The 12950-nt window shown below is 36.0% G+C and overlaps 1 protein-coding gene across 1 annotated transcript in view; it reads right to left on the reverse strand.

Moving 5' to 3' along the window:
• Positions 1 to 1995: 1995 nt before the first annotated feature.
• EIF4E (eukaryotic translation initiation factor 4E) overlaps positions 1996 to 12950 on the reverse strand; it is a 57343-nt gene continuing 46388 nt past the window's right edge. The window contains exons 6-7 of the mRNA XM_066385428.1: positions 11862 to 12001; positions 1996 to 3083 (exon numbers count right to left, since the gene is read on the reverse strand). Of these exons, the coding sequence (XP_066241525.1) occupies positions 2969 to 3083; positions 11862 to 12001 (255 nt within the window). The 3' untranslated portion in view covers positions 1996 to 2968. The remainder of the gene's footprint in view (positions 3084 to 11861; positions 12002 to 12950) is intronic.

Raw genomic sequence — 12950 nt, forward strand, 5'->3', positions numbered from 1 at the left:
CTGCTATCGACCAAATATTTTATTTTTGCCATTTATCTTATAATAAACATGTAAAATTGTATATGAAAATATTCACTTAACCTATAAACTCCTGTACCTGTCTCCATGTTCTCGAAATGCCCCCAAATGACTAGTTTAGTTGATTGCTAACAGAGAGCCAGGGGAATTCTCAATCCATTATATTTCACTACCACAGGAAGTAAAATGAACTGTTTATGCCTGGCCTATAAACTGGCTAAAATCGGGTGTGATTTATTATAGCCTATCAGATAGGATCTACACTATGGAGAGTATAATGTAATTTACAGGGTCTCTGGAACCAAATTTCCAGATTCAAACCCACACTTTGCAATTTATCAGCTGTAGAATGAAATTCCTCAATGGTTCTGCTTCTTCATCTGTAAAATGGGGATAGCAGCAGCTACATCAAAGGATTATTGTGTGTTAAAGAGCTTGGAATGCTGCCTGACAGATATCACTATATAAGTGTTATAACTATTTAATTCTTATATAGTATGCCTCAAATCCTTCTGTAAAATCTGGATTAGCAATTAAACTGGTTAAATGTAATATATCATCACATCTCTACAATGAACTACTTACTATTAATCTATTAAAGATTATTTTAATTCTCTATTATGAAAATATATTCATTTATAATATCCTGTTGGATAGGGGGAAAAGTAAGAAAATCACGTGCAGTGTAATCTCTTATTTAGAAAACATGCTAATGAAGTTATGAAAAGTTGCACATCACGGTAATACTTTAGGAGGCATTTGCCAAAAGTGACTCAGATAATTTATTATTTCTCCCCACTGGGAAAAAAAAACACTTAAAATAAAATTATGATTCTAAATTAGCAATGATAGGATAATCAATGCTATAATTCAGGGTTTTAAAAAATTTAGAAATGTATACATTTAATGCATTATTCTTCCTCCACTCCTAAAAGCGAATGCTTCTTAAAATGGACTGCCTCTTAGAATTAAGGAAGTAGAACATACATATTTAACAACTTCAATTCCCACTGACAACACACCACCACCACTACCACCACCACTTTTAAGCAAGCTCCTGAGTGGTACACACATCAAGAGACAATAAATCACCTTAACCAATCATTCAAGCTAAACAGGTATTACGTACAATAAATTGAGATTATAAACACAAGAGTCAGTGTGTTTCTAGCACACTGAACAAGAGTTGTTAGTGGTATCGAGAGCACTCAGATGTTAGCCTGCAGTACCCTTTAAACTCTCCAAAATTCTTAATGAAATTAATACTACTGATTTCATTTTAATTTTATATAGGATTTGTTAAGTTTTTCCATTTTCATTTAAAGAAAAATTTTCTTCTTAACTAAATGACTGTCATTCTACCTATAGTTTGGCTACACATTGTCTATAATAGCCATAACTCATTTCACAGAATCTGAACTCTATAATGATATATTATTACAGGCAACACAATTTCAAATCTGCTTTTAAATGATGCCTACACAGAGTAGAACAAATTTCCAAGTTTACATAAATCCATACTATACCAATTTACCAATGTCTTATTTCAGTCTCTTTAGACAGCAACACTAACAAAATTCTCAATGCACATGCCCCACCACCTGCACTCTTTCCCTATGCTATCATTTTGACACTTATACAACCCACTTTTACAACTACTATTCCTACCAAATAGTGATGCACCAAGATCACAATTCTCATGAGTTGTATGTAAATAGTAAGAGTATATATAATTTACCTGACTGAGGGACTGTGCTTACTTCATAAAAATCAAAGATAGCCACCACATCTATTTAATTACATATATATGATGCTACCTATTCAATTTATTAAAAACTGTAATAAACATAATAATCAAACTAGTGCTCCAAATTTAAACTGTTCATGTGGAAGACACTACAAGAGTAAACAATAGAGACTGCCTTGCAATAAGTACAAATGTCTTCTTACAGAGATGGAGAAATAAAAGGACAAATCTTGTCTAAAAGACAATTCACTGTACACATTTTATTTACAGTTTTGTACACTGTCTTAATATGAATGGGACCACTTTTCTACTTGAGCCATTTTATAACCAAAGCAAAGTAACCTAAATAATACAAAGTGTTAAAATACAGCATAAAGATACAAAACAGACATACTAATTCTAATTAGGAATGTAATTACGATGTTACATTTTTTATAATCCACAATTATTTAGGAAATCACACAAACATAGATCACTGATTTGAATGAAATGCATAAATTTGTAGCAAAGCTTTGTAGTTACAAAAAAAACAAAAAATTACCAAAGAATGCCCAAAATTAATGTTTATTCCACCTTTGTGTCATATTCCTGGATCCTTCACCAATGTTACATGAGGAAAAAAACCAAAAGCAAAACAAATGAAAAAGTGAAATCAGAATCACTAATGTTATCAAGTAGGGAAACAAATAAATTAAAATCTAGCAGCCATCAGCAAGAGTAACAGCAGATAATGCTGTAAAAAGAAACAAAGAAAATTGCTAGAAAACTGTATGCATCATATTCTTTCAAACCAGCAAAATATGCTCCCATATACAATGGAACATAAACAGAATTCTTTTCCTGTAAGTATAGAAATGCAAGTTCTTTTTGAACATTGTGGATGGGTAAAATGTGTTTGTAATGGTAATTATTCTAAGCTATTACAGAGTGGGCGAGAAACATATTAATGGATTCTGGGGACGGTGTGTACTGTAATTCTTTGATTGGGTATGTGGACACTAGCCAAAATAAAAATAAAAATAAAAGAGATGAACACAGAAGTACAAGACAAAGGCAAATGAGACTTCTCTTATATCTTTGCAACATTTAGATGGAAATCAAATTTAAATGCAGTCCACTCTGCTTTTGAAGAGGCTTTGGTTCAGCTCCCAAATCTCGATTGCTTGACGCAGTCTCCTATGAGAATACTCAGAAGGTGTCTTCTTAAACAACAAACCTATTTTTAGTGGTGGAGCCGCTCTTAGTAGCTGTGTCTGCATGGGACTGATAACCAATCACTATCTTTGGAGGAAGTCCTAACCTTTCCTTGTATACCCTCCTAGAAGAAAGAGAAGAAAAGTAGTATTAATTTTTATTCATACATGCAAATTCAGTATTATAAGAAAAATAATTAGGCTACAGAGTAAGAAAAGCAATTGCATACCCTTTTCCTTTTAGCAAAATTTACTCTTCATTTTCACAACAATCTTGGTTAATCATTCAACCAATATTTGAGTCTACTATATATCAGCTACTGTGGTAATTATTAATAAATCAATAATAAGCAAAGCAGGGACAGTTCCTAAGCTCAGAGTTTGTAGTATTTGATTATCTATAAACAAATAATCACAAATTTATACATGGTGGAACTGTAATACATTATAATTAACATTAAAAGTAAAATCAAGCCTGACCAGGCAATAGTGCAGTGGATGGAGTGTCGGACTGGGATGCAGAGGACCTAGGTTCAAAACCCTGAAGTCACCAGCTTGAATGTGGGCTCATCCAGCTTAAAAGCACGGGCTCACCAGCTTGAGCTCAGGATCATAGACAGGACCCCATGGTCACTGGCTTGAGCCCAAAGGTTGCTGGTGTAAAGCCCAAGGTCGCTGGTTTGAGCAACGGGTCACTTGTTCTCCTGTAGCCCCCTGGTCAAGGCACATATAAGAAAGGATTCACTGAATAATTAAGGAGCTGCAACAAAAAATTGATGCTTCTCATCTCTCTCCCTTCCTGTCTGTCTGTCCCTATCTGTCTTAATAAAAAAGAAGGAAAATCAATTACATACACGTTTATTTAAATTTTCTGATCTAAAAATGCTACAATTATATTTTATATACAAACCCTAGTAAATACTGTATGGTACTGCACAATTCATTTACCATACCTATTACAAAATTGCACACACAAAAATTAAACATTTAAGGCAATTATTTTTATATTTTCTGGGTAATTTGGAACATAATTTTTACTTTATACTAACTCTTCAACCTAACTTTTAAATAAGATGGACACTATTTTAAGAACAAAATATGTTAAGTGCCAAAGCAGATATGTATAGGGGCTGTGACACTATAAAATAAGGAGCTAGCCCTGGCCGGTTGGCTCAGCGGTAGAGCGTCGGCCTAGCGTGCGGAGGACCCGGGTTCGATTCCCGGCCAGGGCACATAGGAGAAGCGCCCATTTGCTTCTCCACCCCTCCGCCGCGCTTTCCTCTCTGTCTCTCTCTTCCCCTCCCGCAGCCAAGGCTCCATTGGAGCAAAGATGGCCCGGGCGTTGGGCATGGCTCTGTGGCCTCTGCCTCAGGCGCTAGAGTGGCTCTGGTCGCAATATGGCGACGCCCAGGATGGGCAGAGCATCGCCCCCTGGGGGGCAGAGCACCGCCCCTGGTGGGCGTGCCGGGTGGATCCCGGTCCGGCGCATGCGGGAGTCTGTCTGACTGTCTCTCCCTGTTTCCAGCTTCAGAAAAATGAAAAAAAAAAAATAAATAAATAAATAAAAATAAAGAGCTAATCTCATCTGTGAAATTACAGCAATCTCCCTTTTAAAAGCCATAAGGTCAAGAGTGTAGTGCCAAGAGAATGAAGCACATCTGAACGCTGACAACCAAAATTAAGGCTGCATAGCTACAACTAATAAGGGAAGTGAGTATGGGAGAAGGATGACAAGGAATCTGGATCTTTAGTCTAAGAAAAAAATAACAAAATTTCAAAAAATAGCATCAAAATTAAATAAAAATAAAAGGGTATACATTTTCATGGAACTAAATTCCCCAGTATGACACTAAGATAGTTTTATACTCTGCCCTCCAAAAGATTTCAATACCTTCCCTCGATGAAGGCATCTAAAAACAATTTTATAACTAAAATTATAACCTTTATCTTTAGATTTTCATTATGATACAACGTATTCCCTTCAGTTACAGTAAATCATTAAAAATGCCAGAAAGCAAGAGCACCGAGTCACATAACTTAGACGGGTGGAGAAAAAAAAATCTATCCTTAGAAGTCAAATGTTTTATCAAGGTTTCAAAACTTTTAATATTGAGACAAATACAAATTTTTCAGAGGGAAGAAATTAATACTAAATTTCTTTAACTTGTTTTCAAAGAAATATAAAACTCCCACAATTAAGTTTTTTTTTTTTTTTTTTTTTTTTTTTCATTTTTCTGAAGCTGGAAACAGGGAGAGACAGTCAGACAGACTCCCGCATGCGCCCGACCGGGATCCACCCGGCACGCCCACCAGGGGCGGTGCTCTGCCCCCCAGGGGGCGATGCTCTGCCCATCCTGGGCGTCGCCATATTGCGACCAGAGCCACTTTAGCGCCTGAGGCAGAGGCCACAGAGCCATGCCCAGCGCCCGGGCCATCTTTTGCTCCAATGGAGCCTTGGCTGCGGGAGGGGAAGAGAGAGACAGAGAGGAAAGCGCGGCGGAGGGGTGGAGAAGCAAATGGGCGCTTCTCCTATGTGCCCTGGCCGGGAATCGAACCCGGGTCCTCCGCACGCTAGGCCGACGCTCTACCGCTGAGCCAACCGGCCAGGGCCACAATTAAGTTTTGATGCTGACAGAAAGATTAGAAATATAATGACATACCAACAACCAACTCCTTTCTCTTACAGAAATGTACAGAATGAGATCTTTTAATTCAGAAAGAAGTTAAAGGAGAATTCATGTCTAAAAAATCACACACAAAGGATGAACCATTTTGGCCCTGCCTGGTCGGCCCGGAGTGTGGAAGTCCTCTGTTCGATTCCCGGCCAGGGCACACAAGAGAAGTGCCCATCTGCTTCTCCATGCCACCCCCTCTCCTTCCTCTCTCTCTCTCTCTCTCTTTCTTCCCCTCTGGCAGCCACGGCTCCATTGGAGCTAAGTTGGCCCGGGCGCTAAGGATGGTTCTATGAGCTCCACCTCAGTCACTAGAATGGCCCCAGATGCAAGGGAGCAATGCCCCAGATGGGCAGAGCATCGCCCCCTGGTAAGCATGCTGGGTGGATCCCGGTTGGGCACATGTGGGAGTCTGTTTGCCTCCTCGCTTCTAACTTCGTAAAAATACAAAAACAAAAAACAATGAACCATTTTATGAACTACAATCAATATTTACTTTTAACACAAAATTTAAAATCAAATTTTACTAATTTAAATGCAGTAAGAAAATCCTAGTTACTACTTTACGTTGATGTCTAGAGGTAGGGGAAAAAGACAGATTTGTAAAGAATGTTTACCAAAAAAATTTAAGCCTTAGAGATACAAGTTTTAAACATAGACAAAACCAAGATAATGTCACTTAAATTTCAATAAAAACTTTATGTACAATATACACAAACAGGCACAAAATATATGTACAATATTCATCAATACTAACTGGAATATTATGAGTATTATACACTTAGCACTACAATTTTAAAGTAGAAAAAGATATATTCTCATTTGATAGATTAATATGCCACATGTCAAAATAGATAAAAGTATTCATAAAGACAATACAATTAGGAGACCAGTAAACAAGACTATCACCTGTTAAGAAAACAAACAAATCAAGACTTCAAAGTGGCCCAAAACCGAAAGTGGGTAACAAATAATAGCTGATGCAAATCCAAGAAGACCTAGAAATAACACAATTGAAAATTGGAGGCAGACAACACCAAGCCTAGACTCAACCAGCTCTACAAACAAAACACCCAAATATAGACATTATGAGAAGACAAAGAAGTGCAATCCAAATGAAACCACAAGAGAAACCTTCAGGAGATGAACTGAGTGATATGGAAATAACCAAACTTCTGGATGTGGAGTTCAAAATAATGATTGTAAGGATGCTTTGGGACCTTAGAACAAAAATGGATGTTCATTACGAACACCTAAATAAAGAAATAGCAAATATAAAAAAGGATATTGAAATATTAAAAAATGAATCAGTCGGAGATGACAAACACAATATCAGAAATGAAGACCACAATGGAAGGAATTAAAAACAGGGTGGATAGAGCAGAGTATCAAATCAGTGAGATGGAGGATAACTTGAATGAAGGCAGGAAAGCAGAGAAGAAAAAAAGAAAATAGACTCAAAAAGTCTGAGGAAATGCTGAGAGAGCTCTGTGACAACATGAAGAGAAATAACATCTGCATCACAGGGGTTGCTGAAGAAGAACAGAAAGAACAAGGGATAGAGACTTTGTTCAATCATATCATAGCTGAAAACTTCCCTAAATTAATGCATTAGAAACTCTCACAAGTTCAAGAAGCACAGAGAACTCCATTAAAGAGAAACCCAAAGAAACCTACACCAAGACACATCATAATTAAAATACCAAAGCTAAGTGATAAAGAGAAAATATTAAAAGCTGTTAGAGGAAAAAAAGCTATCACCTACAAAGGAGCCCCCATAAGGATGACATCAGACTTCTCAACAGAAACACTTGAGGCCAGAGGGAATGGCAAGAAATATTCAAAGTAATGCAGAACAAGAATCTACAACCAAGACTACTTTATCCAGCAAGGCTATCATTTAAAATTAAAGGAGAAATAAAAAGCTTCCCAGACAAAAAACAACAAGGAATTCATTACAACCAAATCAATGCTGCAGGAAATGTTAAGGGACATGGTATAAACAGATCAAAGTGGAAAAAGAACATAGGAAAAGAGGAATACAGCTTTAAAGAATAAAATGGCAATAAACAACTACATATCAGTAATAACCTTAAATGTAAATGGTTAAATGATCCAATCAAAAGACATAGGGTAGCTGCATGGATAAGAAAACAGGACCCATACATATGCAGTCTAGAAGAGACACACCTTAAAACAAAAGATGCACATAGACTGAAGGTAAAAGGATGGAAAAAAACACTTTATGCAAATGGAAATGAAAAAAAAAGCTGGGGTAGCAATACTTATATCAGACAAAATGAATTTTAAAACAAAGAATATAGTAAGAGATAAAGAAGGCCACTATATAATGATAAAGGGAGCAATCCAACAGGAAGATATAATTATTATAAATATCTACGCACCTAATATAGGGGCACCTAAATATATAAAGTAGACTTTGATAGATATAAAGAGCGAGATCAACAGCAATACTATAATAGTAGGGGATTTAAATACCCCACTAACATCACTAGATAGATCCTCAAGAAAGAAAATTAACAAAGAAACAGCAGACTTAAAGGACACACTAGATCAACTCGATTTACTAGATATCTTCAGAACCTTTCACTCTAAAGCAGCAGAATAAACATTCTTTTCAAGTGTTCATGGTACATTCTCTAGGATAGACCACATGTTAGGGCACAAAAGTGGTCTCAACAAATTTAAGAAGATTGAAATCGTATCAAGCACTTTCCTGATCACAATGGCATGAAACTAGAAATGAACCACAACGGAAAAGCTCAAAAATTCTCAAACACATGGAAACTAAATAGCAGGTTGTTAAATAACGAATGGATAAAGAATGAGATCTAAGAAGAAATAAAAAAATTCCTAGAAACAAATGATAATGAGCATACAACAACTCAAAATTTACGGGACACAGCAAAAGCCATCCTGAGAGGGAAGTTCATAGCACTACAGGCACACCTTAAGAAACTGGAAAAAGTTCAAATAAACAACTTAACCCTGAATCTAAAAGAACTAGAAAATTAACAGCAAGTAAAGCCTAAATGTAGTAGAAGGAAGGAAATAATAAAGATCAGAGCAAAATTAATGACACAGAGGCTAAAGAAACAATACAGAGGATCAATGAAACTAGGAGCTGGTTCTTTGAAAAGGTAAACAAGATCGATGAACCTTTAACTAGACTCACCAAGAAAAAAAGAGAGAGGACTCAAATAAATAATATTAGAAATGAGAGTGGAGAAATAACAACTGACACAATATAAATACAAAATATTGTAAGAAAATACTATGAAGAACTGTATGCCAAAAAACTAGACAACCTAGATGAAATGGACAAATTCCTTGAAACATACAATCTTCCAAAAATTAATCTTAAAGAATCAGAAAACCTAAACAGACCGATTACACCAAATGAGAACAAAACAGTTATCAAAAAACTCCCAATAAAGAAAAGTCCTGGGCCTGATGGCTTCACAAGTGAATTCTACCAAATATTCAAAGAAGAACTGACTCCTATTCTTCTCAAGCTATTTCAAAAAATTCAAGAGGAAGGAAGACTTCCAAGCTCCTTTTATGAGGCGTATAGCATAATAGTGATTCCAAAACCAGGCAAAGACAACACAGAGAAAGAAAATTACAGGCCAATATCCCTGATGAATATAGATGCTAAAATCCTCAACAAAATATTAGTAAACCGGATCCAGCAATATATGAAAAAAATCATACACCATGATCAAGTGATATTTATTCTGGGGAGGCAAGGCTGGTACAATATCCGCAAATCAATCAATGTGATTAATCACATAAACAAAAGAAAGGAGAAAAACCACATGATAATTTCAATAGATGCAGAAAAAGCATTTGATAAAAACCAACTTCCATTCATGATCAAAACTCTCAGCAAAGTGGGAATACAGGGAACATACCTCAACATGATAAAAGCCATCTATGAGAAACCCACAGCCAATATCATACTCAATGGGCAAAAATTAAAAGCAATCCCCTTAAGATCAGGAACAAGGCAGGTGCCCCATTTCACCACTCTTATTCAACATAGTCCTGGAAGTCCTAGCCAGAGCAATCAGATAAGAAGAAGAAATAAAAGACATTCAAGTTGGAAAAGAAGAAGTAAAACTATCATTATTTGCAGATGATATGATATTGTATATAGAAAACCCTAAAGTCTCAGTCAAAAAACTACTGGACCTGATAAATGAATTCAGCACAGTGGCAGAATATAAAATTAATACTCAGAAATCAGACGCATTTTTATACGCCAACAATGAACAATCAGAAAAAAATTAAGGAAACAATTCCCTTCCCTATTACAACCAAAAAATAAAGTACCTAGGAGTAAATTTAGCCAAGGAGACTAAAGACTTGTACTCGGAAAATTATAAAACATTGATAAAAAAAATCAAACAAGTGGAAGCACATACCCTGCTCATGGTTAGGAAGAATAAACATTATTAAAACGTCTATACTACCCATAGCAATCTATAAATTCAATGCAATACCAAGTAAAATACCAATGACATACTTCAAAGATATATATCACATATTCCAAAAATTTATATGGAACCAAAAAAGAACACAAATAGCCTCAGCAATCTTAAAAAAGAAGAATAAAGGGGGAGGTATCACACTTCTTGATATCAAGTTATACTACAAAGCCACTGTACTCAAAACAGCTTGGTACTGGCCTAAGAACAGGCATATAGATTAGTGGAACAGAACAGAGAACCCAGAAATAAACCCACAGCTCTATGGACAACTGATATTTGACAAAGGAGGTAAGAAAATACAATGGAGTAAAGACAGCCTCTTTAACAAATGGTGTCGGGAAAATTGGACAGCTACCTGCAAAAAAATGAAACTAGATCAACAACTTACACCACTCACAAAAATAAACTCAAAATGGATAAAAGACTTAAACGTAAGCAGTGAAACCATAAGCATCTTAGAAGAAAACATAGGCAGTAAGCTCTCTGACATCTATCGCAGTGATACATTTGCTGATTTATATCCACGGGCAAGTGAAACAAAAGGCAGGATAAACAAATGGGACGATATCAAACTAAAAAGCTTTTGCGCAGCTAAAGACAGTAAGAACAGAATAAAAAGACAAACTACACAATGGGAGAACATATTTGACAATACGTCTGATAAGGGGTTAATAACCAAAATTTATAAAAAACTTGTAAATCTCAACACCAGGAAGACAAACAATCCAATCAAAAAATGGGCAAAAGAAATGAATAGACACTTCTCCAAAGAGGACACACAGATGGCCAATAGGCATATGAAAAAATGTTTAACATCACTAATCATTAGAGAAATGCAAATTAAAACCACAATGAGAAAAAATCACCTCACACAAGTCAGAATGGCACTCATCAACAAAACAACACAGAATTAAGTGCTGGCTAGGATGTGGAGAAAAGGGAACCCTCCTGCACTGCTGGTGGGAATGCAGGCTGGAGCAGCCACTGTGAAAAACAGTATGGAGATTCCTCACAAAATTGAAAATCGGACTGCCTTTTGACCCAGCTATCCCACTTTTAGGAATATACCCTAAGAACACCATAGAAGTGTTCCAAAAGGAGAAATGCACCCCCATGTTTGTGGCAGCATTGTTCACAATAGCGAAGATCTGGAAACAGCTCAAGTGTCTGTCAGAGGAGGAGTGGATTAAAAAGCTTTGGTACATATATACTATGGGATACTACTCAGCCATAAGAAATGATGACATCGGATCATTTACAATAACATGGATGGACCTTGATAACATTATACGGAGTGAAATAAGTAAATCAGAAAAAACTAAGAACTATATGAATCTATATATAGATGGGACATAAAAATGAGACTCAGAGACATGGACAAGAATGTGATGGCAAGGGAAGGGGGTGGGGCGGGAAGGTGAGAGAAGGGGTGAGGGGAGGGGAGGGGCTCAAAGAAAACCAGATAGAAGGTGACAGAAGACAATTTGACTTTGGGTGAGGGTATACAGCATAATCAAATGTCAAAATAATCTGGAGATGTTTTCTCTCAATATATGTTCCTGATTTATCAATGTCACTGTATTAAATTTAATAAAAAAAAAGACAATACAATTAAAAATGTAATGTTCCACAAATATAAGTACTTCTAAAACTACAAAAAGTACTCTGCTTTTGGGTATCTTAATATTTTAAAAGAAATACACAAAGCAAAACTCACCCTATATGTTGAACAGCTTCTCTGTTTTCACATTCAGTAGTCCATATTGCTATCTTATCACCTTTAGCTCTAACATTAACAACAGCTCCACATACATCATCACTGTAGTCATCAAAAGATTCTCCAATAAGGCACAGCAGCTTAAAAACAAAACATAATCCCAAATTATATCCAATAGATTATTAAAGTTTATTCAACTGCAAATGTCTCATATATTTGTATACATAAAAAACTAACAACAGTTTTTCAATCAAGAGTTAACTTTTTGAATGTATTTAAATGTACTATATTTATATATACTATTCCTTATCCTGACTTTCAAAAAAATCATTTGCTCCTTCATGTCTTTGGTTAATATTAAGAACATTAAGAGTTGTTTTGCCTGACCAGGTAGTGGCACAGTGGACAGAGCGTCGGACTGGGATGTGGAAGACCCAGGTTCGAGACCCCAAGGTTGCCAGCTTGAGGTGGGATCATCTGGTTTGAGCAAAAGCTCACCAGCTTGAGCCCAAGGTTGCTGGCTCGAGCAAGGGGTTACTCGGTCTGCTGAAGGCCCATGGTCAAGGCACACATGAGAAAGTAATCAATGAACAACTAAAGTGTTGCAACACGCAACGAAAAACTAATAATTGATGCTTCTCATCTCTCTGTTCCTATCTATCTGTTCCTGTCCCCTCTCTCTGACTCTCTCTCTCTAAAAAAAGAAAAAAAAAAAAGTTGTTTTAACTGTTTCAGCAATTTGGGCAAATGATGTCTGAACCTGTATAAAAGGCATGTTATTAATATTTACTTGCTATACTGTTGCTTAGTACTTGCCTGATTCTTGCTGTTTTTCCAAAATACTTTCTAATATTGAATTGTAGAAAATATACAAACATTAAATTTACAAATATAACCATTTTTAATAATATAGTTCAGTGGCATTAAGTATATTCACAATACTGTGCAACCATCACCATCATCTCCAGAACTTTTGTCATCTTCCAAACTGAAACGACTTTTTAACGTAGAATTCTAAAATAGTATTTATTTATAATCTCTCCCAAAAGCAAAATTAAGCCTCTTCTTTAAAGAAGAAAATCACTCAAA

This window comes from Saccopteryx leptura, chromosome 5 (genome assembly GCF_036850995.1).
Source record: "Saccopteryx leptura isolate mSacLep1 chromosome 5, mSacLep1_pri_phased_curated, whole genome shotgun sequence".
NCBI classification, from domain to species: Eukaryota; Metazoa; Chordata; class Mammalia; order Chiroptera; family Emballonuridae; genus Saccopteryx; species Saccopteryx leptura.